The sequence below is a fragment of the Cricetulus griseus genome, chromosome 3 (genome assembly GCF_003668045.3).
Source record: "Cricetulus griseus strain 17A/GY chromosome 3, alternate assembly CriGri-PICRH-1.0, whole genome shotgun sequence".
In the NCBI taxonomy this organism is placed as follows: Eukaryota; Metazoa; Chordata; class Mammalia; order Rodentia; family Cricetidae; genus Cricetulus; species Cricetulus griseus.
The window spans coordinates 208,057,039-208,082,243 of NC_048596.1; the positions used below are offsets into that span (position 1 = coordinate 208,057,039).

The following is a 25,205-nucleotide window of genomic DNA, read 5'->3' on the forward strand; positions in this document are numbered from 1 at the left end:
GTTAGAGAAAGAAAGGTTCATGTAGGCTTAAGGATTGTTGAGTTCATCTAATTGCTTGTTTGGTTTTCAGATTAGAAAAGTAGAGTTTAGATGAATTAAGTTGTCAGTTTCAGGGAGGAGGTGATATTGAGTTGGATTTTGAAGGATAATAAAATTTCTTTTAGCTGGAGCTGGTGGCATGTACCTATAATCCCAGCACTTGGAGGCAGAGACAGAAGAATGAAGAGTTTACGCCACCCAGAGTATGTAGGGAAAACATCTCAAACAAACAAACAAAAGCAAAAAAAGAAAACAAAGGCTGAGGATGTATGAAGCTGAGTATAGAACACTTGCCTAGGATGTGTGAGGCTGTCAGTTCCATTCTGTGTGCCATCAAATGCAGTAACTATGGACTGTTCTCTATAGGTCACGGACCGTTCTAAATGCTTTTCATGGGTTCTTTCATTCAGTCTTCAAGACACTCTTGTAAGATAGGATTTCTGAAGATAGTCTAGAGCTGAACACGAATGTAGAAAAGCATAAATAGAAACTTGGAGGTAGGAGAGCTGCGCTGATTGCTGGGGTTGATGAGACTGACCTGTGAAGAGCTTGACTTGGGTAATAACGAGAAGTGATATTAGCAGCATTACAGGAGGTCTTAACTCCCATTTTAAAACCAGCTTTAGCTTTCCTCATGGGCAAAATATGGAGCAATTACAAGTGTATGACTTGGGTTAAGAGGACATGGAATAGAAGTTGGGTTTCAGGCAAGTTGACGTGTGGCGTGTACTGTGACACCCTGCTAAAGGCACAGCTTGAACTGTGCTCAGAATATCAGGGTGATGATAATATGAGTAATCAGTATTTTCATTGATTAAACCTTGCATCTCATGGCAGGATGAGGGGACAACGGACAGGACTCAACACTTGCATCCCAGCACTCAGAAGGCAGGAGGACTGTGAGTTCCAGGCCAGCCTAGACTACATATCAAGACCCTCTCTCAGAACAAACAGCAAGAACACCTGCAAAACCACTCCAAAGAGACTTGCATCTCTTTACTTTCTACTTCAACACTGTCCATTCAAATTCCTACTTGCTAGTTTTGTAGCAGGATTGTTGCAGGAGCCTCCTGCTATCCCCTGGCTGAATACCTCTTCCATTTTCCTGAGTATCTGGCAATCCCTCCTCCCTAAGCTCCTCCACTAACACCTTTCTTTCTTCTACTATTTCATTCCCCCATGGCATCTTCCAGAGCTAAAACCCATGCTGCCATCATTTGATCATTTGATGTTTGGTCAACTTGTCTGCACACACACACACACACACACACACACACACACACACACACAGAGAGAGAAGAGAGAGAGAGAGAGAGAGAGAGAGAGAGAGGGAGGGAGAGAGAGAGAGAGAGAGAGAGAGAGAGAGAGAGAGAGAGATGCTTGGCTTTTTTTTTTTTTTTTGAGGTTCTCCTATATAGTGCAAGCTGGTAGAAACCCAGCAATCCTCCGGCTTCAGCCTTCTGAGTGCTGGGATCCCAGGTGTGTACCGCCACACCCTGCTCTGACTGCCGCTTTGTACACTTCCCAGTGCTGCCCAATGTTTGGTTCACTGCTCTCTCATTTGTGTCTTCTACAGAGGTAGCCCATCATGATGTCTTTGTTCCTTATCTCTTTGTGATCTGCATTATAGATCTTTTAACTATGGCTCTCTTCCCAAAGATGTTTCTGTTTGAGGAAAGTTTAGTGTATTCATCATATAGTGCTAGTGTCCACTTTTGCAACATTGAGAATTTCATGTAGCTCTTATTGGGGATACTTACAAAAAGGAGGGAGGTTTAACTAAAAGATGGATGAGAAAAAGATAGTGCAGGGCTCATGATAGTCTCTCCGAAGGAATCGTGTAGGAGAACTGAGAAAGATTGGAGCTGAGCCTTCGTTACTCTGTCCTGCTTCTCAGGACAAGGACGTATGAAGTGAGTGTGGCAGAGGAGTGGAACTCCTTTGGGTCCTGGGAAACCTAGAAGGGCCGGAGAGTTGGATCTGAGGGTACAAGGAGATGGATGAAGAACTGATTCAAAAACAGGTGCTCCTTAGCAGGCGTGTGTTATGGAAAGGACACACTGATTTGCATGTAGATCTAAGTTTGTTGTGAAGGATGGTTTGAAAATTTCTAGAAAACAAAAACATTTCTGCCATGTCTATTGCTGCTGTAGGATGTAGAAAGCATACATCCACAACCTGCTTGTCAGTCTGTTTTGTATTGCTAGGATTGGAACCCAGAACCTTGTGCATGCTACCAAGTCTCTACACGGGAGCCCTTAGGCTGTCATTCCAATGAAGAGCAAAATAATTTATTTCCTTGGCTCACTCACTAGACACTATTTTGTCTTCTAAAATCTTCACTTTCCCCCAACTATAAATTGTCCTACTAGGACTTTTAGTAGCCTTGTATTACAGGCAGGATTGCTGCCACCGTAACGTTTAGCCAATGTGTCCCTAACTGTTGAACCTGGCTAAAAATATGTTATATTCCATGGTGGATCTGGCAGTTCTTTGGGTTCCCGGAATGTGATATGGTCTCCATGACTCTTGAGATCTGTCTATCCCTCCTTCTTCCTCCCATAACCGACATGATCTCATTCAGATATCATATCCCAAACCTTTTGTGAACACTTAAGTAGAGCCTCAACCTAGGTTGCAGACCACTTCTGCCAGTTCCAGTAAGCATTGGTTTCCATCCTAAACTCTTCGGGAGAGGCAGTTAGCGAACCTAGATGCTGGAGGAAAGGCAAGTAAAAAGTCTCACTTCCTCCCAGAGATGATCTGTCAGTATTGGAGTTTTAGGGTAATCTGGAAGAACTGCAGTCGGTATTCTGCTTGTCTGCTCTAGCAAAGCATGCTCTTTTAGGACGAAGGTCGTAATTAATGTTGCATAGAAACAAACCTGAGAGATAGTTTGCCAGTGTACGCTAAACTAATTAACAGTTCATATCAAACCCTGTATTTAAGAATAGTGATTATTTTTACTATGTAGCCCTCAGGGAGAAAAGCAGACTTAAAACAGGTTTTTAAAACCGTGATGAACATTTGAAATTTTGCCGCCAATCTTTCAAAATCCACCCTAACAGCCCTCCCAGTTTATAAAATATCTCACTGAAAAGAGATACCTGGGTACTAATTTTCATGTATAATACAAACCAAATATTCAAAGTCTTATCAACATCTATTTTTTTAATAAATTAACTTTTAATGTCCCTTTTCTGGTGTGGCCGCCGAACCAATACAGGTCTTTGATTCGATTTTATAAAGTTTCCCAGAGAACAGATGGCAAGAGTGTGAACCTACTTACGGCTGCATTGAAGTAACGTTTACTTCTAATACTGCCGAAATGCACCAGCTAGCTAGCGACACGGGCTCTGGAATTTGGAAACTGTGTTTCACCAAAGATTGTTACAATTTGCCGCAATTATCCTGCGAGCGTCAATTAAACTAAAAGGGGTAGGATTGGATAAAAACTGCTTTGGAGCTGAATATATATATAAGTGGTATTTATAGCGAGCCCCGGGTGGGAACTTGACCGGCGATTTGATGACAGAACCTGTTCAGAATTGTAACTCAGTTTTGTTTGACTTAAAGAGTTGGCCTGTGATTTCGCGTGCAGGTTTATTTCTAAGTCCTGCACCTCCCGCACTGCGCTGCGCTGCGCTGCGCTGCGTTGCGCTCGCCCTGCGCGGCCAGCCCCGCGGTGACAGGTGCCCGCGCCCGGGACGCAGGCCCGAGCATCCCGGCCGCTCTTGGCGGCGGCCTTTCCAGGGCCCCGCGCGCGGGCGCCGAGAGCTCGTCGCACCTTCGCCCGTCCGAGGACCGCGCCGGGCGGACGCGAGGCCGCCGGGCGGAGCGGGTGAGGCGAGACGAGACGAGACGAGGCCGGCGGCCGCGGCCGGCGGGCCGGGGGTTGGCGGGACGCGCGCTCCGTGCCGCGCCGCGCCGGCGCCCGCTCGAGCCCGCGCTCCCCCCGCGCGTGCCCGCGCCGCTGCGCGATGCAGTGTGGGGAATGGCTGGGGTTGGCTGAAGAGCGCACAGTGGAGTTTTAATGTCCGCCATGTTGGCCATGGCGTATTGAAGAGAGCGAGTGAGCGAGGCGCGGAGCGGCACAGCCTCCCACCCTCCCGGCTGGTGTCAGGGCCCGGACGGCGGGCTTTGCGCTCCGCCCCCAAGTCCCCGGCAGCGGCAGGCGAGTGGAGACCGAAACCCCGGTTCTCCATGATCCCGCTGGCCGGGGCCGTTTCCCCAGAGCGGAGAGGTATCTGCTGCGCCTGAGATGAGTAAACTGTCGTTTCGGGCGCGGGCGCTGGACGCCTCGAAGCCGCTGCCGGTCTTCCGCTGTGAGGATCTGCCCGACCTGCACGAATACGCCTCGATAAACCGGGCCGTGCCGCAGATGCCCACCGGAATGGAGAAGGAAGAGGAGTCGGTACGTGTTAACTCCCCTGTCCGACCCGCCGCCAGGCCCGCGCCCTCCGCTGCCCGCGGCGGCGGCGGCGGAGCAGCAGACCCACACAAAATGGCCGCCATCTTCTCTCCGCCGCCGACTCTCGGTCGCCGGCCGGGCCGGTCCCCCGCCTCCCCGGTGCTCGGTCCCGGGCCGCTGAGGCCTAGCGGGGCCCCCTCGAAGGCCTTCCGCCGCCCCCGGCCACTGGTACCCGGGTCCCGCGGAGTTCGGGGGCCCGAAAGGCACAAAGGGGTCACGTGACGAAGCCGCCGGCAGCCATTTTGTGGTCTCAGTTCTTGGGTTGGGCCTTGTGCATCCGGAGAGGGAAGCGGGCTGGGCGGCGGTGGGGGTGCAGCGAGCCGGGAGTGGGCCGCGCCTGCAGGTCCCTCGTAGGGCCGCTGGGTGGCGCTCCGGGCCCGCCGCGGCCTGGCAGCGGCTGCCGGCGCAGGCTTCGGGCGCGCTTCCCCGCGGCTCGGTGCAGTCCCCCACGTGGAGCCTCCGAGGGGCCTGTCATGTTGACTTCAGGGCTCAGGCTGATTTCTCTCCCGATTCCTGCAGGAAAATGCCGAGGGTGCCCCTTGTCTGCCCAGACGCCTTTACTTTTAGAGAAGATAAAACTCCCGGTATATGCTTGCTTGCACCGGCTGTGCTTGTTAACCCGGCGGATTTAAAATAAATAAAAGAACCCACTGTCTCCCCCAACTTTTTGATCTTTGAGACAATGTTGCAGATTTGTTTACAATATTGTATCTGTCCTCTGCAGCCTGCAACTTTTTAGTTACTTGTAAGTTAAATTTGGGTTTGCCTGCTTTCAGAGTAACGATGGAGAAGACTCGGTTCAATAACTCTTAAAACTATAAATTTTGAAAGAAGGTCCTTTTTTTTATTAATAGCCGAGCTAAAGTTGAGTGAATTCTTCACAGACATCCTAACATTAAGATGTCCTAACTGGGTGGGCTGCAGTAGTTAAATTGTTTATACAGCTAATGATTTACTTTAGCCGTGGCCTTTACCTTGCTGTGGAAGTTGGGTCCGACACAGAGATAAGAGAATCTTCCTCTCATTTCCCCTAAATCGTTAACATTTTAAATTCTAATTCTGAGGAATTGCATACGTTGGTTTCCAGGTACAGCCACTTAAACAGGGTGCTTTGTGTTGACAGTTCAAGGAAGTCAAGGATTCCCATGGACTTGTGTGCTCCAATTTTGTTGTGGAAAATTGTACTGTAATACTTCTGTGGTACTGTAAGAATTTTCTATTCTCTGTAATGTTTTTCAAAATAAAACTCTTCAAACTGCTTGGGTTGTTTAACCTTTTAAAGTAAAATAGTTTTGACAGTCGAATGTTACTTTGGGGCGGAGGGTCTTGAATCTACCTTCACAGCTGAGTGCTAAGTGTATGTAGTAGATGAGATGTGTGGGTAGTGTGCTGACTTCTCAGCAGCTTATTTGCGAGCGCAGTGCTCTTTATTTTGACCTGTATCAACTTAGAGTAGAATGGTGCCATTTGTTTATTTTTAAAATAAGTGATTTGTTTTTTTAAAAAATTAAAGTACTTGTGACTGCAGAATCTTGTCTTTTTGTTTTATTTTTGTTTCTCTATGTAAGTTTTACAGATATTGCTTTCAAGTTGGGGTGCTGGTGATACCCTGCTTGAGGGATTAACTTGTAGCTCTTGTGAATCTAAGGTGGAAATCATTAAGCAAGAGCAAGACCCACAACAGTGCACTTTAGAAATGGAGTTAGGTCTTGCTTATCTGAGTCTTTTGGACAGTCCCAAGAACTACAATCTAAAACAAGAGCTGAGTTCAACTTAAGGGTCTGTCCATGCATATTAACATTTACAGATAATTTCGGTCACTGAAACAGTCTTGGTATTGTGCAATGACTGTCACTGGGTTTTAGCAGGTGAAGGTCCAACTTTTGTTAGATATGGGGATTTCCTTTTTCCCCCTTGAGGGTACCTTTTTCCATCATCTGTTTAGAATTTTTCAAGTCACAGCCAATCAAAACTGTATATAAGTGAAGCCTAGATTGTTTGATAGAACTTAAAATCCTTCGTAAACAAACTGTGTGTGTCCAGCTGCTAGTGACAGGCTATGTGAGTCATGGTATTGAAGGTAGTATGTTGTGTAGTATTGAAAAGTACCAAGCATGATGTAATTCGGAGGTAATCTTTTGTACTTGGAAAAAGAAGAGTTAAAGCAAAGTTCATGGCATGTGGCCTATGCTTCCTGCCAGGTCCTGTAACCTGGGACCTGAATTGACTGTCCAGTTTAGAAAAGGGCATATACTCTTAATTTAGTGTCAGTCTTGAGACTGTTAAGACATAGAATCTAGTTATCATAATCCAACTTCATGGATTAATGGGATTCTAATTAGACAAAACAGATTTAGATGAGGATAATGTCTTGTCCACTGCTTTTAAGAAAGCATTTTATGATAAAAAATACATTTGCAGAATTGTAGTATGGCAAGTATCTACCTAAAGATATAATTGTTGACTTTATATCTTTGTAGTTAAAGAAATCTAGATCTTGATCTGGCTGTGTAACCCAGGCTTGCCTCAAATACACTGTCTTCCTTCCTCAGTCTCCCTGGTACTGGGATTAGGTGAGAGCCACTGTACCAGCTTAGAAATCTTCTAGCACTGGGAGGATAACTTCTTCCTGTATTCCTATTCTGCAATAAAAACTGAATAAAGCCTGGTAGCAAAATCTGTATTAAGAAATCTGTTTGAGGCCAGCCCAGGGAATTTATCAAGACCCTATCCCCAAATGGATACAAAAGCAAAGGACTAGGTCCCTGCTTTAGTGATAGAATCTTACCTTGTGTAAGGTTCTGGGTCCATCACCAGTACCTTTAAAAAGGTGAATGTGTAAGCCTAATTAGGTATGCTTAATTTTTTAAGAAACAAGTTTAAGTAAATGATGACACTCTCCCTTTTTTGGGTGGGGGTAAAACATTGTTACTCCATTTTAAAACTTAGTGTAGAACTGAAAAAAAAAAATAACTGGATTGTAGTGCTTGAAATATTTGGCCAAATTGTAAAATGTTGGAGATTAAATGTTTCAGTTGGTACAGTGTAATACATCAAAAAGTAATAGTGGAAATTTTGTCACCTGTAATTTTAAAGTCCAGGGAAGCGATAGTAACTTCATGAGAAAAGTGAGTACTGGAGGGGGTGGGGACTAAAAAGACAAAGGTTTATAAAACAAATGAGAGGTGGATGTCCCATTATCAATTAGCATCTCTTAAATATGTTGTTTCATTGTAAGATCTGAACAGGACCACAGTTTTACTTATAACTGGAGGGTATCTTTCCAAGGATAGTAGCACTGTTGGATGGATTTGTTACAACTTACTTCAGCGGCTAAAATTGGGACTTTACAGTTTCCTTGTATGGAAGCATGTTTGCAGGTCGAAACTAGTTGTTTTTAAAGTGATGTTTGGCAAATAGGGGCTACTTTAACTTCTCCTGGGAGACATAAGAGAACAGGCCATTTATGAGGAGTGGAGACTTAGCCTGTTTCCTGGCTGGGTTAGTTGAAATTAGAATGCAAATGATGCCATGTTGATATTAGCCACTAGGTTTTTTGAGATTGGTAGAAATCTAGTTCTCATAACCCAACTCCATAGATTTATAGGATTCTGACTAGACACAACAGTCTGATGGTCCTGCCTTGTCTCGACTTCATTCTGATCTGGTATAGAGTGTTGTCACACCCTAGTAAAGGATTTATAGACAGTTCTGTTCTTTTCGTCTAAACTTTTTTAAGGTATGGAAAAATTAGAAATATGCACATATTCCTAATATTAAAAGCTCTGCATTTAATTTTTTTACAAGATCTACTTTTGCAGTTTCATGAAAATAAGTTTGACAGTTGAAGTAATAATCTTGAAGCTCTGGTTTCCTTTTGAAAGAAGACTTTTTTTGCCCTTAATATTCGAAGCCAGGTATAAGTTTCTTGTGTCTAAAGTTGTAAAATTCAGCCCATTTTTTCCATCCTGTCAATGATCTTGCAAGTGAAGTGAAATATCTATTGTAGCAGAAGTAGAATTAAGAAACTACGGATAGTGTGGAAGATTTGGGCATTTTGCATTAGATAGTGAAAGGTTAGATAATTTGAAAAATAAAGGTCAGTTTCCACTTCTAGTGATTTTACCTGAGACAGGCTGTCAGGTAGCTGAAGCTTACCATGAAACTCCTGATACTGTAATCTACCCCGTGAGTGCTGGGATTATAGGCGTGTGGAGTCCACACCTGCATTGAGTAAAGGTTTCTAAACTGGGGTTTGGAGATTACATAGCTTCCGGAAGTTAGAGAATTCCCTTGATAAGCGTATAAAGTTTTGTGAAGTCTTTTGAAGGAGAAGGCTCATTCTTTTTTCAAGGTTAATATCTGCTGTCTTGAAATTTCAAATGAAGATGTTTTAATTTTAAAAATAAATCCAATAAAGGGATGATAATTGAAAAACATGAGTAGACAATCCATAATGACTGAAAAATATGAGTAGAGAACCCAGAAAGAGACGGAAGAAAAAACTACCAAAGGGACCCACGGAAAACTGCAGTGCCTGGTTGCCTCAAGTATTATTCACTTGAGCTTTTAATATATATTTTTTTGAAACCAAGTTCTGTAGAGGAGTGCACTCGGTAGTTGTCTGTCATCTTTTCATCCAGAGACTGTTGAGAGGAGCACAGAGGCATGATGCTGGCAGCAGTCAGTGGGTTTCGGCACAAGTTTAACTTCCATTTTATTTTGCAGTTTGATATTTAGGGTTAGTTTATATCTCAACTTCATGTTAAGAAATTATGATCAAAATGGGTAGCTTATATATCTAAAGGAATTTTTGTGGGTTGTGATCAGCAATACAGTTTCTTTTACCAAATTACATTTTTCGTTACTAGAATTTAATTAAAAGAACTACTTAAAAATAGAACAAACAAGGGATAAAAATCTGTTTCTAAAAGATTGTCTCAGGAAGGATTGAATCAGTGTTCTATTAAAAACAGAATGGGCTTTATTTTTATATTTTGTGTTCCATGGCACAGTTTTTAAGAATAGTAATAATAACGAAACAGCTATGGATAGCATGTAAATACACAAATAACAATATTTGGTTGTGTCTTTAACACTTGTTAAGTGCCCTGCTTACACATATGAAAATACTGACTCCTTAGAACTAGATAACACACAAGGAAATTAGACTTTATTACAGTTAGGTAGTAAAGCAAATTGTTTCTGGGTACACAAGTGATATGAAAGAATAATGTAACTTAGAGACAAACTGTATGTAACTTCTGAAGTAAGCTTTGGACCGTTAAAACATTACTTCTAAAGCTAGGCGTGGAGGCTCATGCCTGTAGTCCTGCTGAGGGTGGGTGTGGTCAGAAGCTGCCTTAGGCTGAAGAGTGAGACCCTGTCGAAAAAGCTTTCTGGTGAGAGTAAGTCAAATTATAAGGAAATCACTTAACTACCTTCATAGGATTACTTTCTGTGGATTACTCAGTGCTATTATCTTCAGTGTGTTCATAGACTGAAGTCTTTGCTAACTTTCTTAATGCCTATGGTGGTAAGTGACTGGGCTGTTACAGTATTCTAAACTTAGTGGAGCCCAACTCTACAATGAGTAAATTTCATCCAGCAGTCACTGTTTCTCTGTTGTAAATAGATAACAAACTTGCTGGCCTTGAGAAGTTTGTGGCATTCTGTCTGGGTTGCAGCCTTGTTGAGTGCAGACATGAATTCCTGAACAGTGTGATGTTAGCTTCAAAAAGCTTCTTTCAGCTTTGGATGTGCATTGTGACATAGCTTGCTGAATTTTGCAACAGATTCCTGAAACAAGTCATTTGGAGTATGTTCCCCTTGGTATTATTAGCAGGTATAAACATAACATTATAAAATGTCCTGTGGGGAATAATTTTCTTGGTTCCAGTCTTTTTATGTATTGGGATGAATTAGCTTAATAATTTAGAGCCCCAAATAGCAGATATATACGCTAAGAAAATGGAGCAAGCCTGAGTCCTTTTGCAGGTCACTAACCTTACTGGGTGGACTTCAGTCTCCTGGTGTGTTAGCAGTCCTGTGACCCACCTTATAGGAGAGCTTTGAGGAGTAAAGAAGGCATGGGTAAGAATGGTGGACACACAAGTGCTATTGCCAAGTCCTAGTCTGGTTTTAGAATGCCCTTTTGATTGATGCTCACAAGTAATTTAACATTTATGTAGCCTGAATCTTTGATTATCTGGTGTAAAATGTGCTCTCTTCCCTAAAGAGTTCCCCAATATAGCTGTAAAAACTGTCTTTAAATTTAGTTAGGAAGCTAGTTAGAAAGTCTAGCCCAGCCTCTGATGTTGCTTGAGTATACACAACACCATGTTTTCTAAGCTGTGAAAGTCAAGGTCCTGACCTACAATAGTTTCCTATTAAAGTGGCATTGTGCCTTAAATCTTGAATGAATTAATGGCATCATTTGCTTGTCCTTTACAAAGAAGGCAGTCAAGGCTCTTGAGTTATTGGTTCTGGTTTTGCCTTGGGAGGCTCAAGTTTAAAGCTGAGTTCTAAAGGATATGCAGGAAATAAATGGATGAAATAGTCACAGAGTACTTTGGTTGTTGTGTCAATTTGGGGTTACCGTCAGAATTCAGTAATTACACTTCCAATTAATGTTCTATCAGTACAGGAGGTCTGAAGTTTAAATATATAAATGTAGTATGAAGTATAAAGCAGAGATTTGGTCCTTATTTTAGAGATGCTTGAGGTAAGAGACATTGCGCAGACAATAAGCACAGTTAAGCCCGTTCTGTCCCCGTAAGTAGCAGATGTTGCATTCTCTGGGGGCCTAATGAGCCCTATGGATGCAGCAGGGACCACTGAGAGATGTGCTGCGGGTCTTCTTAGACTCCGTTCTGTCGGTTTTATGAGATGGGAATCTATCTACTTCAGTTGCAGATAATTTCTGGAGTCTGAAATAGTGTCTGGCGTGTAGTAAATGTCAATATTAAATGATTGGATGAGACCAGAGTGTATAAAAGGCAGTAAGATAAAAATTCCTCCAGAAGGAAGGAAGACAATTTTCTCTTAAGTAGTGGTAAAGGTACACTTAAATGAGACTTGAGTGGAGAGAATGAGCCTGTCCTGTGAAGAACCTCACAGGGCAGAGAAGGTAGAGAACCTTCCAGGCAGAAAGTGTAAGGATAGAACACAGTGACCAGAACACAGTGAGGCCCACAGTCCTTGGGGGTGAGGAATTGGAAGTGCTTTGAAAGAAGCTTTCATGTAAAGGAGCAACATACTCCACCATTTCCCCCCTGAGGTCATTCTGAAATACCATGTGGGGAATAAGGCCTTTGGGGCAAGAGTGGGAGGATTTTGTTTGTTTTGTAAGGTGGTGGTAATGGAAATGAAGAGAACTCAATGGATTTGAGACACATTTTGAGGTAGAACCAGCAGGGCTTGATGAATTTTAATGTACTGATGTAGAGAAAGGATGCAAGGAAGATGCCCTGAGTTTGTTTTTGTTGTTGTTGTTGTTGTTTTTTGTTTTTTTTTGTTGAGCAGCTGGATAGATGATGGGGACATTTAATGAGATGTGAGAAATTAGGAAGGAGGATATAGAAAAGATAGAGAGTTTGAAAAAAATCTCATAATCCAAATTTAATTAGACATATAAGAGTGTAGTAGTACAGTGAGCTAATGAGAACGTGAATGATTTGAAAGCCATGGGTTGGTACTTGTAGGTTGGGTAGGAAATGGGTGAGCTTATGTATTTAGACTCTGAAACTTTGGATGAAGCTGTTTGGGAGTGTGTGGAACCTTTAGAAGGTGGGACCTAGCTGAAGGAAGTGAGTCACTGGGGATCCATCTTGGAATAGCCCTCTCTGACTCGTGTCCAGTAGACTTGTCTTCTTTGGTCAACACCTGTGACAACATCTTCCAGCCACCATACCTTTCCCCCCTAATCCGTGAGGTAAAATGAGCCTTTCCACTCTTACATTGCATTTGTCTGGTGTTTTTGAAAGAAAGCAATGAAGATTGTAACTAATAGTACTATTTCATTTGATAGACCTTAGTGTATGATAGATATTTAAAGTTATGGCCTACAATTCAGGAAGGATTGTTAGAGGTGCCAGCCACGACTATAGGAAAGTTTAATGTGGTTGGCTTAGTGCTGTTGGCTTGTTCCAGTGAAGTGGTGGAAAGGAATGTTCATTGCTAGAGAAATAATAAAAGGTGAAAGGGGGAACGTGGCAAGTACAAGGAATGCTTCGGAGTATCTTTGCTATGAAAGGGAGAAAATAATTGGGTGGAAACTGGAGGGGCTGAGGTCTGCAGATGATGACTAAGTGAGTTACAGAGTCCTGACTCAGACAAAGGAGGTAAAGAAAGCTGAGTCTCAGCTTTGAGAATCTTTGGGTTGCAGCACAGTGAAGAAATCCCAAATACAGCCTGGCAACAGAGTTCATTGAAGAGAATTCAGAGTTTGGGTAGAATACAGGGGCTGCGCAGAAAGCTCCAGGGATCCCATTGAGCTCTCCTGAAGCTGATCTGAGCTAATGAGGGACTTCCAAGTCTGTGGGAAGAGGGACTGACTGTTTTAGAAACATGGGGCCAGGAGTGTTACCCTGCCTGGCCAGAAGGGGCATGGGTCTAGAAAAGCACTCGAAAATTATCACCACTTCTATTCTAGGCTGAAGACTGTTCTGGGCTCACAAAGATTGAACACTAGGCTCAAGCAACCTGAGGTTAAAGCAACTTGTGTTCCAGACAAAGACCACAACTCTTGGAAGCCAAAATTCAAATATCCTACAGCACAAAACTCAGCGTTTGGCATCCAACTAAAATCACCAGGATGGGGCTGGGCATGATGAGGCACACCTGTAATTTTAACACATTGAAGCTGAGGCATGAGTATTGGTTTGAGTTTGAGATCAGCCTGGACTATATAGTGTGTTCAAGGCTAGCAAAGGCTACATTGCAAGACCCTTTCTCAGAAAGAAGAAAAAATTACCAGACATACAAAGAACAGAAATATGTGGCCAATTAGGTAATCACATAAGTAGATAAAAGCATTTAAAGTTGTAAATAACAGTAAATTACTAGAGTTAGTATAACAATGATTTCATTTAAAAAGAGGAGATGATCCTTCTTCTCTAACTCAGTGGCTCTGCTCTTCATAATTCTTTCCCTGCCTCTCTTGGATCCATTTGATTGGGGGAATTGGTTACTAGTCAGAAAAGGAATATCCCCCTTTTTTAAAGGAAGGAAGGCAAGCTGTATCTAGAGTCGGCATTAGTTAGTAGAATTGGTAATGAGGGTGAGGTCACATATCCTCAGTTCTGTTTCTCTGCAGCATATGAAGTGAGGTCATCACCAGTGAGGAGGGAACCTGGAGAGTCAGACATGGCAAAAACTTAATGAGAAAATGTAATGGGATTGATGGATTTGCTAAAGGCCAGTGTTTGTGATCATTTTAAAGTGATTATGTGAACGGCTCAATGAAGATCAAGCATTCAATTTGATTTTTGACACAAAGTGTAAACAGTGGGGTTTATCTAAGGTTGACGTTTGTCCAGCAAGTTCAGAAGAGGTTGAGAGGAATGATGAAATCACAAGTATTTGTGAAGCAAATTATGATGCTGAGCCATGGGAATCTGAACTGTGTAAGCAGAGGAAGACATAGGGGAGCTAATGAATAGCAGAAAATTAATATAGGACTTATTGGAACGGAGGGTGCCATTGAATTAATTGCAAAAGTAGGAGTGCTTGGATAGTTGAAAGGAACTGAGTCAGGCAGAAAAGAGCGGGATGCCTGAGTTTAGATTTTAGAGGTACAATTATTGGTGAAAGCAAGCTGCCTGGAGTAGACCCTCAGGTGTGGTGAGAGAGTCTTGGTATCGGTGATTATAGCTGTGGATCCCCTTAAGAATGATAACAGGGTATGCTATTGGGAATGTGGTGAGCTCTGGCTGACCAAAGCACATGACAACTCTCAGAAGAATACCATGGTATGACAGGACAACAAAAAAAGCACGGTGTGGGCAAGATGTGGAAATCAAGGAAGACAGTATCCCACCTGTCGGGGTGTGTGTGTGTGTGTGTGTGTGTGTGTGTGTGTGTGTGTGTGTGTGTGTGTAGGAAAAGGACAGCTACATAAGAGCAAGAAGATGAGGGAACTGGAAATAAAGAAATTGGAAAAGACAGGAAGAGTGGAAGGATTGGGTCACTCACATGAGCTGCTGGGAAAAGCCAGAGGCATGCTGATTTCTCATACTCTGCAATAATAGTTGATGCAGTCCCGCCAGAGGCTGAGCTGTAAGGGGACCATGCTGCAGTCAGGTGGTGTGAGTCTGAAGAAGGGCTGCTCGCTGGGTAAAAGTTCTCAGCCCCCTGACCTTGGAGAGATGCTTGTCACTCCTCACAGACAGTCACATAAATAGCCTTTTGAGAGGAGGGATGACTCCAGGTGGGCTGGCCTCAAATGCGCAGCAATCCTCTTGTCACTGCGTCTCAAGTATTGTGATTACAGATGTGCATCACCATGCTTCATAAATACTTGCACGAGAATTTTTTACACAGCACAACTGTTGTAATGCTCAGGAAGTGGGCCTTTATGGGTTGTTACAGATTATCTGAGACCTCCCCTTTCTCTACATTGTTTATGACAGAGGCTTAACTGTTTTCTTACCTGAAGACTTTCTCGGAGTTTTAGAGGCTACTTTCAACTGTCACAATTATTGAGATATTGCTGAATTATTAGAAGGTGACCTGTACACATAAAACAAAATAGTCCCACAGAACATTCAAATAGATAAAATTTGTGTGTGAATTATCTGCATGTAGGCCCCTAATTTCATGTTTCTCTGAGAAGTCTTTTTCTTTCATGTAGTTTTGAGACATGCTGTGCTGCATTTTCCAGGAATGTAGCTAGTATGTAAAGTGCTATTTAGTATACAATTAGTGGATTTTCTCAGAACCTTTGTAGGCATTATCAACTCACTGTAACACTTCAGTGTGAGGACTCAAGATTAGTTCAACTTCTTTTGGTTGAAGGGCAGAACTGTTAGTGGGTTTTAAGATGTCAACAGGTTTCTATCAAATGAGGATATGAAGGTTGTGGAGTGCTTTAATAGTCGTAGATTCGGATTTTTATACAGGCCTAGTTTTATTTATGACTTAGTGTGACATAATGTATTCAGCACCATTGCTTAATGGACAAGAAAGTCAGTTCAGATAAATTGTTTCCCATGGGATGTCTCAGGGGCATAAATGCATTATGAAAAAAGTTATCAGCTGTCTAAAGAGTTTAAGGAGAAAGGAGCATTCTGTGCCTTTTAACAAGTTCTGTGTATTTTCATGGCATTTTGTTTTGTTTTGAGATAAGGTCTCCTCCTGTAGCAATGACTGGTATGGAATTCACTATGTAGACCCACCTGGTTGACATCTAACTCACAGAGCTCTACCGGTCTCTGCCTCAGGCATGCTCCACCCATGACCAGCTATTTTAGTAACTTTAAGCTGTTAGAAACTGCTCTGACACTTGATTCATTCAAATCTCAGACTCTCTGTACAAAGTTAAAGCACTTTCTCAGGAAGGTTTATTTACCATCACTCTTTATCTCATAGATGAAGATGCAGATTCTGTGATGTATAGGGGCCTAACATGATGCAATGTCTCCACTTGTAGTCTTTCACTTTGCTCCTTTGCTTTTCCCATCCACCCACCCCCTTTTTTTCTTTTTTCTTTTTGTTTCATTTTTCTTTGCTTTAGAACAGAACTAGATTTACTTAGGGAAAGTGAAAAAAACTCACAAGTATAGTAGTTCTTGCTCTAAGACAAATTATTCCCAAGTTTAGCATCTTGAACTAGATTTTTCTTTGGGCCTCCAGCTGCCACAGAAACTTATTAATTGTAAAAGCTCAGCCTTAGCTTAGGCTTGTCCCACTAGCTCTTATAACTTAAACTGACCCATTTATTTTAATCTGTGTTCTATCTGGCTTGTTACCTCATTTCTCTGTACTGCTCATGTTGCTTCCTCCGAATCTGGCTGGCCTTCTCATTTTCTTCTTCCCAGAGTTCTCTCTCTGCCCCAAAGTTCCACTTATACCTTCTGTCTGCCTATTGTCCATTCAACTTTTTACTACACCAATCACAGCAATACATTTTCTCACAGTGCACAAATATTCCACAAAATTGCTTGATGCTGAGGGCTGAAGATCTATATGTGGCTTATCTTCATGATACTGGCCTGGAGCCTATGTCCTTCCAACATAGCACCTCACTTCCCCCAGAATAAGTGTTAGGGGAGGGCCATAGTCTTTTATGATCTGATTTCAGAATCTATATACCATTAATATGCTATTGGTCACATAGATCTATCTAGGCCAGGCCAGAGAGACATCACCATTGACATCACGTCCCTTCTATATGCAGCTTATTCTTACTTCCCCCAAGGTTCATCCCACTACAGTATCAGCTCAAAGGCTGATATCTCACCTAAGACAAATTCAGTACAATTGAGGGTTGCTGGGTATATTCCTAGTGTTCAGTTTCATGAGCATTATCTTTGACCTGGAAAGCTAAAAGTAAAGAAAGTTATTATTACCTGCCTCTCTCCAACATGTAATACTGAGTCATGTTTTCAACCCATTACCATTGTTTGCTCTCTGCCAACATTTAGGCTTCTAATAGTGTCTATTTTCTACTATCTCTTGTCTCTTTCAACTCATGAGACCCATATTTCTACATATATAATTCTTTTAAAAACTTTTTGAGTCTTCAATTTATATTGAGTTCTATTATTTGAAACCATTTGTAGAATTAAATTATTTATTTGGTTTTGTTTGAGAAAGTGTCTTGTAGCCCAGGTTGGCTTTGAATTGGCATGTCCTCAAGGATGACCTTGAAATTGCTAATCATTAGCCAAGGGCTGGTGTCACAAGTGTAAGCTACCTGTACCTAACACCTGCCTTGTGTGAATAAGTTTCTTTGAGATCGTCCCTTTACTAGTCCTACTGAGAGATGACAAATTTCTGAAAGGCTGTATGAGCTAATCTGTGAAACAAGTACTTGAAGCATCTTTTCTGATCATTCTGAGGTCTCAGAGATTTGCAAAAGAGGCAGGGCCTGAGCCTATAGTCTCAACACTCTCCAGGAATCCCAGAGTATTGGGGGAGGGGGTTAAGGAAGGAAGATCTCAGCTGAGGCCAGCTTGGGCTACATAGTGAGACCCTGTCACAAGAAAGATACTGCTGTCAGCATGCCATTTGGACCGTAGTTTTTGGCAGTACCTAGGGTTTGATTTTGGCTCAGTATCCATTTCCAAATGTTTGCATTACTTGTAAGGAGATACTGCATTTTTTTTTTTTTTCAAAATCATCAGCCTGGCTCTTGTTTTAAGAGCTCCTATTTTAATTCTTCTTATTTATTACTATGTATAACAGAAAAATAAAAGCATTTCTAACTTTGGTTCAGAAGTCTCTTTAGTTCCAACACCCAGTTACTAATTAAACGTTGACTTATGACTCTATGCCTTCCAGTGTTCAGTACCCTACCCCTTGCTTTTGTGTCCTCACCTATACCATGTGACACACTACCCGGCTTTAATCGGTGGCCTCTTCACTGGTGAGCTGTCTTTGGTTCATGGACCAGTTCCAAAGCTATTCTGATACTTTAGATTTTTCTTAGGGAGGCAAGGAATCAATATCAGTTGTGTGTCATCTATTACTGTGCAACTGTCCTCAAGTTAGCAGCTTGAGACATCAAATATCTATAATCTCATGGTTTCAGAGTGTCCAGGGGCCACTTGACTGGCAGTTCTGACTCAGGTTCAGAAGAGTCCTACAGGATTGCCAACACTGCTTGCTTGCAGACTGCTTCTAGACTCACATTGTAAGCCCATAGTTTCTGTTCCCCATCACCCTGGCCTTTCCAATGGCTATCTGCATGACTTGCCAGTGTCACTTCCCCTAGAGACACTAAGATCACACCCAACGGCTGGTCTTTGGTTACCTAGTCCTATTAATGCCTTAGGGTCACTTTTACCCTGCTGCTCACACACCAGCCAGGATTTTGAATACCAAGAAGCAGATGTCTCAGGTTAGTCTTGAAGGCTAGCCACCACAAACCTCTGGCCATTGGGCAGTACTGTCCCCATTTAGACATCTAGACATCTCAGTGAACTCTTTTAACTGTCAGCTTAGATGAAAGTGCCGTGGCTCCTGAACACTAGAGAACAAATTAAGGTATATATGCTCACCATTCTAAGCCCTTTGATGGCAGAAAGCAGCATCTTCAAAAACTGAATATTGAGGTAACAAACGCTTCTTGAATGAATGTTTAAATAGTTGCACTCAATAACGTCATCTTCTTAAATGATACTCAGCATTTGTATTTTGGGAGTGAGACTAGTGAAATAGGATTTTAAGATTGGGTTACATGAAGGACATGAGAAATGTAATGAATCAAAACTGTAAGAGTGTCATGAGCTTTCCTGTAATAATCTGTGTAGTTCTGTGCTGAGTGTGCCAGCTTGCACATCTAGAACTAAACTCTCAAGGTTCCCACCGTGTTCATGCCGTGGTGTCTGCAAACATGGGGCTTAAAATTCATATGATAAATTAGACAGTGTGAAGGGTCTGTTTTTAAATTCTCTCTTTTTTTTTAAGGATGAGAAATAATTTTCAGCGCAGCAGTTACGTTGCCACTCAGTGTAAGGAAACTCAGCCAACTTGTAGTGGTTTCTAAAAAGTAGTCTTGTTTACCATTTGAAACAAAGATAAGTAGACTAAGTCATATATTCTCAAAGTTGATTTTTTTTTTACTTGAATTATTTTTTTTTTTAACATTGATTTCCATTTCTCTGATCTGAAAGTAAGATTGATGGCAAATGCTTTCTTACTGGCAGGGAAACTCTCATCTACCGTCTGGCAGTGGAGCACCATACCTGAGAATTCCAGTTTTTTCTTTTGTGGATTTTTCCCTATAAGACATTTGCACTAAAATAAAACAGTAGGGTTTTTTCTTCTTCTTCTGTGTACCGGGAAATATTAAAGAATCTGCTCCATAAATACATGTTCCTTGATGCATTTGTCCTGTAGTTTTTTTTTTTGGGGGGGGGGGGGGTTGTTTGTAAACAGGATCTGATTGTGTAGCCCAGGCTGGCCATGAACTCTTTGGTCTTCCTAGCCTCAGCTTCCTAAGTGCTAGAATTATAGACATATGATACCACACCCAGTTTTATAAAAGAATGACTAGCTCTTATTAGAGATACCATGACATGAATAATTCTGTCTCCTTTCTCTCTCTCTCTCTCTCTCTCTCTCTCTCTGTTTTTTGTTTGTTTGTTTGTTTTCAAGACAGGGTTTCTCTGTGGCTTTGGAGGCTGTCCTGGAACTCCCTCTAGGGTGGCCTCCAACTCACAGAAATCCACCTGTGCTAGGATTAAAGGCATTTACCACCAGTGCCCGGTGAATTCTGTCTCTTTCTTACCCAGCTAAGCAGCCTGGTGCTAGGCTGCCCATGTGTCCAGTTCATGCCCAGATTTGCTGAATCCCTGTGAAGAGGTTAGGCTGGCAAGAATTTGAGAATTTAGTTGGACAAGTTCAGGCAGGCTAATAAACATCGAAAATACCCTGAATAAATTGCTAGTATCTATGGTAGTTTCCTAAATATTTCTAATGTTATAGCAATTAAAAGTGCTTGCCTTGAATTTCTGATGGCCTGAATTCAATCTCCAGAAGCCATGTAAAAATGGAAAAGAACATGACTTCACCCTGTTGATTTATTCACACACATCATACAAAGAATACAGTTTTTTTAAAAAAAAAAATTAATGTTGTTACTCCTATTGCTATGCTCCTTCCCTCGATTAGGGGACAGTGTTTCACACAGATTTAAGTAATCCTAACTGAGCCTTCCAAATTCCTGTTGCTGCTGATTTTGAAGTGGTGTGTGAAGCTGTGCTGGCTAGTTTTATGTCAGCTTGACACAAGCTAGATACATCTGAAAGGAGGGAACCTCGATTGAGAAAATGGCCCCATAAGATCTGGCTGTAAGGTATTTTCTAAATGGGGGGATGGGCCCAGACTTTTGTGGGTGGGACCATCTATGGGTTAGCAGTCCTGGTTCTATAAGAAAGCAGGTCGAGCAAGCCAGTAAGCAGCACATCACATCTCCATGACCTCTGCATCAGCTCCTGCTGCCAAATTCCTGCTCTGTTTGAGTTTCTGTTCTGACTTCCTTAATGATAGGCTATGATGTGGGAATGTAAACCAAATAAACCCTTTCCTCCCCAATTTGCTTTTAGTCATGTGTTTTATCACAGCAGTAGAAACCCTAGCTAGGACAGGTGCTCGGAGCCGTATATCATCTGACCTGTTGCTTTTTTCTTCTGAAGCCTTCAGGTTCCCTTCAGCAGTAAGATCAGCTCTCTGTTCCTGTTATTGAAGCATTCCCCTACAAGTCCCAGCTAGGTCGCTTCCTTAGTTGTCCATTACAAGTATGTCAGACTGTCATAGCAATTGCTGCTGAAGCTTTTTTTTTTTTTTTTTTTTTTTTTTGAATTAGAAACAAGATTGATTTACATGGCAAACCCAGTTCCCTTGTCCCTCCAGGCCTTCCCTACCCCCTCCCAACTAAACCCTATCTGATTTCTCTGTAAACCTAAAATGTTTCTCTCTGTTATGGTATCTCCACTGAAGCTTATTTTATGTAAATCCAATTTAGCATTGGATTTTATTGCCTCCATTATTTGTGACTGTTGGTTAATTTACTCATGCATTTCTAGCCATTCTATTCCAAGGCTGTGTTTGCTCCTATTAAACTTTAGAGTTTTATCAAGACACTAGTTTTCCCATGTGATTGCTATTCTGAGACAAGTTTCTTAACCACCAGGCTTCATTGCCACACTCTTGTCACTGACAATAGAGATCCATAAGTGTGACTCTAACTTGACTGTCCCTTTCAGGTATTAGATAGGGTAGAGAAGCTAGACTATAAGCATAAAACCTTTTCCCATCCTAGGGGCTTTGCAACAAAGACTTATGTCACTGCAGTGCCCTTTGGTTGACTTGGGGTTTTCCATTCTTCATAACCCCCCTCCAGGATATAGACTGAGTGGTCTCAATCCCCAGTATTACTGTAGTGAAAGAAAAATTTAGGAAGATCAGACTGTTAAATGTTAAATGCTCTGGTCAGAATTTGGCTAGCAAAAATAATGTACCAAACTTAACCATACAGGAACCAGTAATTGCAGTCTTAGCATGTGGCTGGAAGAAATGTAAATATTTGGGGAGGTAACACTAGTAGTAAGTCTTCCCTTGGTGCACAGTTAACTCATCGGCACAGTACAGTCTACCTGAAAGTCCCAGTTAACTACAGCAGGAAATGTGAATGTAGTGTTAGAACATTTTTTACTCTTTTGGCTTTTTGGGGGGGGTCCACCACCCAGCTCCCAAATAAATCACACACAGAGTCTTATTATTACTAATGAATGCTTGGCCTTAGCTTGGCTTGTTGCTAGCCTGCTCTTTTTACTTAAATAATCCCTTCTGGGCTTTTATCTCTCTTACTTCTGTTTACCTTACTTTTCTTCATACTCCGTGGCTGGCTGGGTGGCTGCCTGGCCCCTGACATCCTCCTCCCCTGGTTCTTTCCTTGCGCCTCTTCCATGTTTCTCCTATTTATACTCTCTGCCTGCCAGCCTCTGCCTATCCTTGCTCCTGCCTCACTATTGGCCGGCCATTCAGCTCTTTATTAGACCATCAGGTGTTTTAGACAGGCAAAGAATCACAGCTTCACAGAGTTAAACAAATGCAGCATAAACAAAAGTCACCCACCTTAAAATATTTTACCACACGTGAAGTCTTTATTTCCAGATGCTACACGTAATTCTGTCTGTAGGTCTGGATGTGTTGCTTCTTGCCTTGGATGTGAATGAAGACTGTAACCTTCCTCCTCCTCTCATCAGAGACTTGATTAACAGAGACAGGATGACAATAATAACCACTGCGTGTAGATGTAGGAAGGTTAGAAGTGCTGCAGAAATAAATCCACAGGATATGCCTGTTCTTCAGTCCTGTCTGCCATTGTGAGGAGGCCCCTGCTCCATAACTCTTTGTGGCTTCTGTGTTGACATCTGAGAGATCCCCCTTTTCTTTTGCCTTTCTAGGCTTCATCTGATGTGTGCTCTGGCTTTGATAGCCGGAACAGCTCACAATCTCCTCTCTGCGTATGGCAAAGCAGAGACAGAAGCATGCGTCTAGTTCCTGTCAGATGCCTTGTGCAGGCTCTTGATGTCTGTCATTTACTTGTCAGCAGTTAAGCTTTCTGCTTGGTATGCCAGCCAGTGTTCTTGTCCAGATGTCTCCTAAAAGCTGCCTCCTTACTGGCTTTGTCTGTATCTACCTGCCCATTGTCTCTCCCCACCGTGTGTGTGTGTGTGTGTGTGTGTGTGTGTGTGTGTCCATCTGCCCTTTTGTGTAATGCCAAACAGAACAACCAGTACACTGTTTTGTCTTTCACTTTTTAAAAACTTTCCTAGGGCTGCAGGTTTAATTAAAGTACGTTACCAGTCCTTTCAAGTTGTCGTAAGTGATTTTTCACCATGCATTCTATAGATTGTCATTGTTCTTGCTTCCTGACTTTGGAATCTGTGGCATCAATTTTAGTTTTCTTTAATGTTTCAGGTTTTATTTTACCCCCTATTTATAAGTTAGAATATACGTAGGTCAGGTTATGGTATGTCTGTGGTAACAGCCTCAAAAATCTCAGGATATAATAATGCCAGAAGCTTATTTATTAGGCCAGGTGGTAGTGGCACACCCCTTTAATGCCAGCACTTCAAAACCAGCTTGGTCCACAGAGCGAATTCCAACACAGCCAGGACTACACAGAGAAATGCTGTCTCTAAACCCTCCTAGAAGAGTGTGTGGATTATTTCCTGCTCTTGTCACATTTTAGATCACCTTAGGTCAGCTGGGAATACAGGCTGCTACAGTAACCATTATTTCAAACATGGTGATACTAGAAAGTGCTTTGAAATCTTTCAATCCTAGCCTAGCACTTAAATGTTATGGTCCAGATGGAGGTCACTTTGACTGAGAATGACCTGCCAGAAAGTTCGGTCCTCCCAGGAGCATTGAAGGAAAGGTACTTTGAGTGTCCCTGTTTTATTGGCTGGGGAAGATGAAATGTACCCAACAGCACCTTGTATTTGGAGCAGTCTGCTAACTGTCCTGTTTTCAGAGAACCATTTATTTGTTTTATTTTGAGACAGGGTCTCTATGTAGCCTTTGCTGTCCTGAACATCCTATGTAGACTAGGCTGACCTCCGCCTCAAGAGATTAATGGTGTATATCACCATGCTTAGCTCAGCAGATTAGAGCAGATTAGAGGTGTGTGTCTTAAGATGGCTGTATTTTCTAACACTTTAGTTATTAATCTAGCTTCCCCCTTATTACAAAAAGAGTTTACATTCTGACCATGGTTTGATTGGGTTTTAAAATACCATTTACTTACTGGAAGCTTCTTTTGTGATTGGAATTTATAGACTGATCAAATTCCCTAATTGAACAGATGTTCTAACACCTCTCCTGTGCCAGCATTTATTATTGCAATGCTCACTTGCCATTTTATTTATTTATTTATTTATTTTGGGTTTTTCCAGACAGGGTTTCTCTGTGGCTTTGGAGGCTGTCCTGGAACTAGCTCTTGTAGACAAGGCTGGTCTTGAACTTACAGAGATCCGCCTGCCTCTGCCTCCCAGTGCTGGGATTAAAGGCGTGAGCCACTACCGCCCGGCTCGTCACTTGCCATTTTAGACTTTAAAAAATGAAAAGATTGACTGGCACTGTCTGTTACAGTTTGTCTTTGGGATGAGATTATGCCTACTTTTGTTTTTTGTTTGTTTAATAGAATCAGCCTATCATTCTCACCAAATTTAATGGAATTCTTGAGTTCCAAATTGAGCATGTTTTAATATCATTTGGAAGAAGTCTCTCTCAAATGCTGCCTGAGCTGTATTTACTCTTCATTTTACAAGAAGAAATGTGTCATCTGTCGCTGTGCACATCAACTAAAGAGATAATACTTAATGAATTATATCAGACTTGGAGCCTCATTGGTTATGTTCAATTTGCAGCTCTTTTTTCCCCTTCTTCCTCGTATTAAAGTGATTAATGCATTTTGTCTGTTTTTATGGAAGGAGGTGATTAGATTTATTTCAGGTAGCATTCAGAGTTGGGAAATAATATTCCTGTGAGTTGTCACACACTGTGTGTGACATAAGTAGTATTGAAATGAATTGCAGTTGTGGTTTTGATTGGAAGCTGTGAGAACAGAATCCCATGTGGCTTCGATGCACTTTTCTCCTTTTGTGTTCCAAGTGTGTGTGTAGAGACATCGTTGTCTTAGAAAAGCTGAAGTGGCCAGCTGGAGTCTGTGTGCTTTACAGTACCTGAAGTTTTCAGAGAAAGCCCTTGTCAGGATTTGATGATCTGCAGAGGATTTTTTGTTTTTTGTTTTTTGTTTATTTTTTGTTTGGTTTGGTTTGGTTTTTCAAGACAGGGTTTCTCTGTGGCTTTGGAGGCTGTCCTGGAACTAGCTCTTGTAGACCAGGCTGGTCTTGAACTCACAGAGATCTGCCTGCCTCTGCCTCCCAAGAGTGCTAGGATTAAAGGCGTGAGCCACCACCACCCAGCTCAGCCCACATTTCTGATGTTACCTTTTACA

General features: G+C 42.1%; 1 protein-coding gene across 4 annotated transcripts in view; it reads left to right on the plus strand.

The window, feature by feature from the left end:
• The window catches only part of Epc1 (enhancer of polycomb homolog 1), a 90,827-nt gene that overhangs the window by 23,030 nt on the left and 42,592 nt on the right, over nucleotides 1-25,205 (plus strand). For 3 of the 4 annotated variants that reach the window (XM_035442769.1, XM_027405476.2, XM_027405477.2), the window contains exon 1: nucleotides 4,039-4,453. The exons of the other annotated variant lie outside the window; for it this stretch is intronic. In XM_035442769.1, coding sequence (XP_035298660.1) covers nucleotides 4,301-4,453 — 153 coding nt within the window. In that variant the 5' untranslated portion in view covers nucleotides 4,039-4,300. Of the gene's footprint in view, nucleotides 1-4,038; nucleotides 4,454-25,205 lie in introns of those variants that run through there. 4 annotated transcript variants of the gene reach the window in all.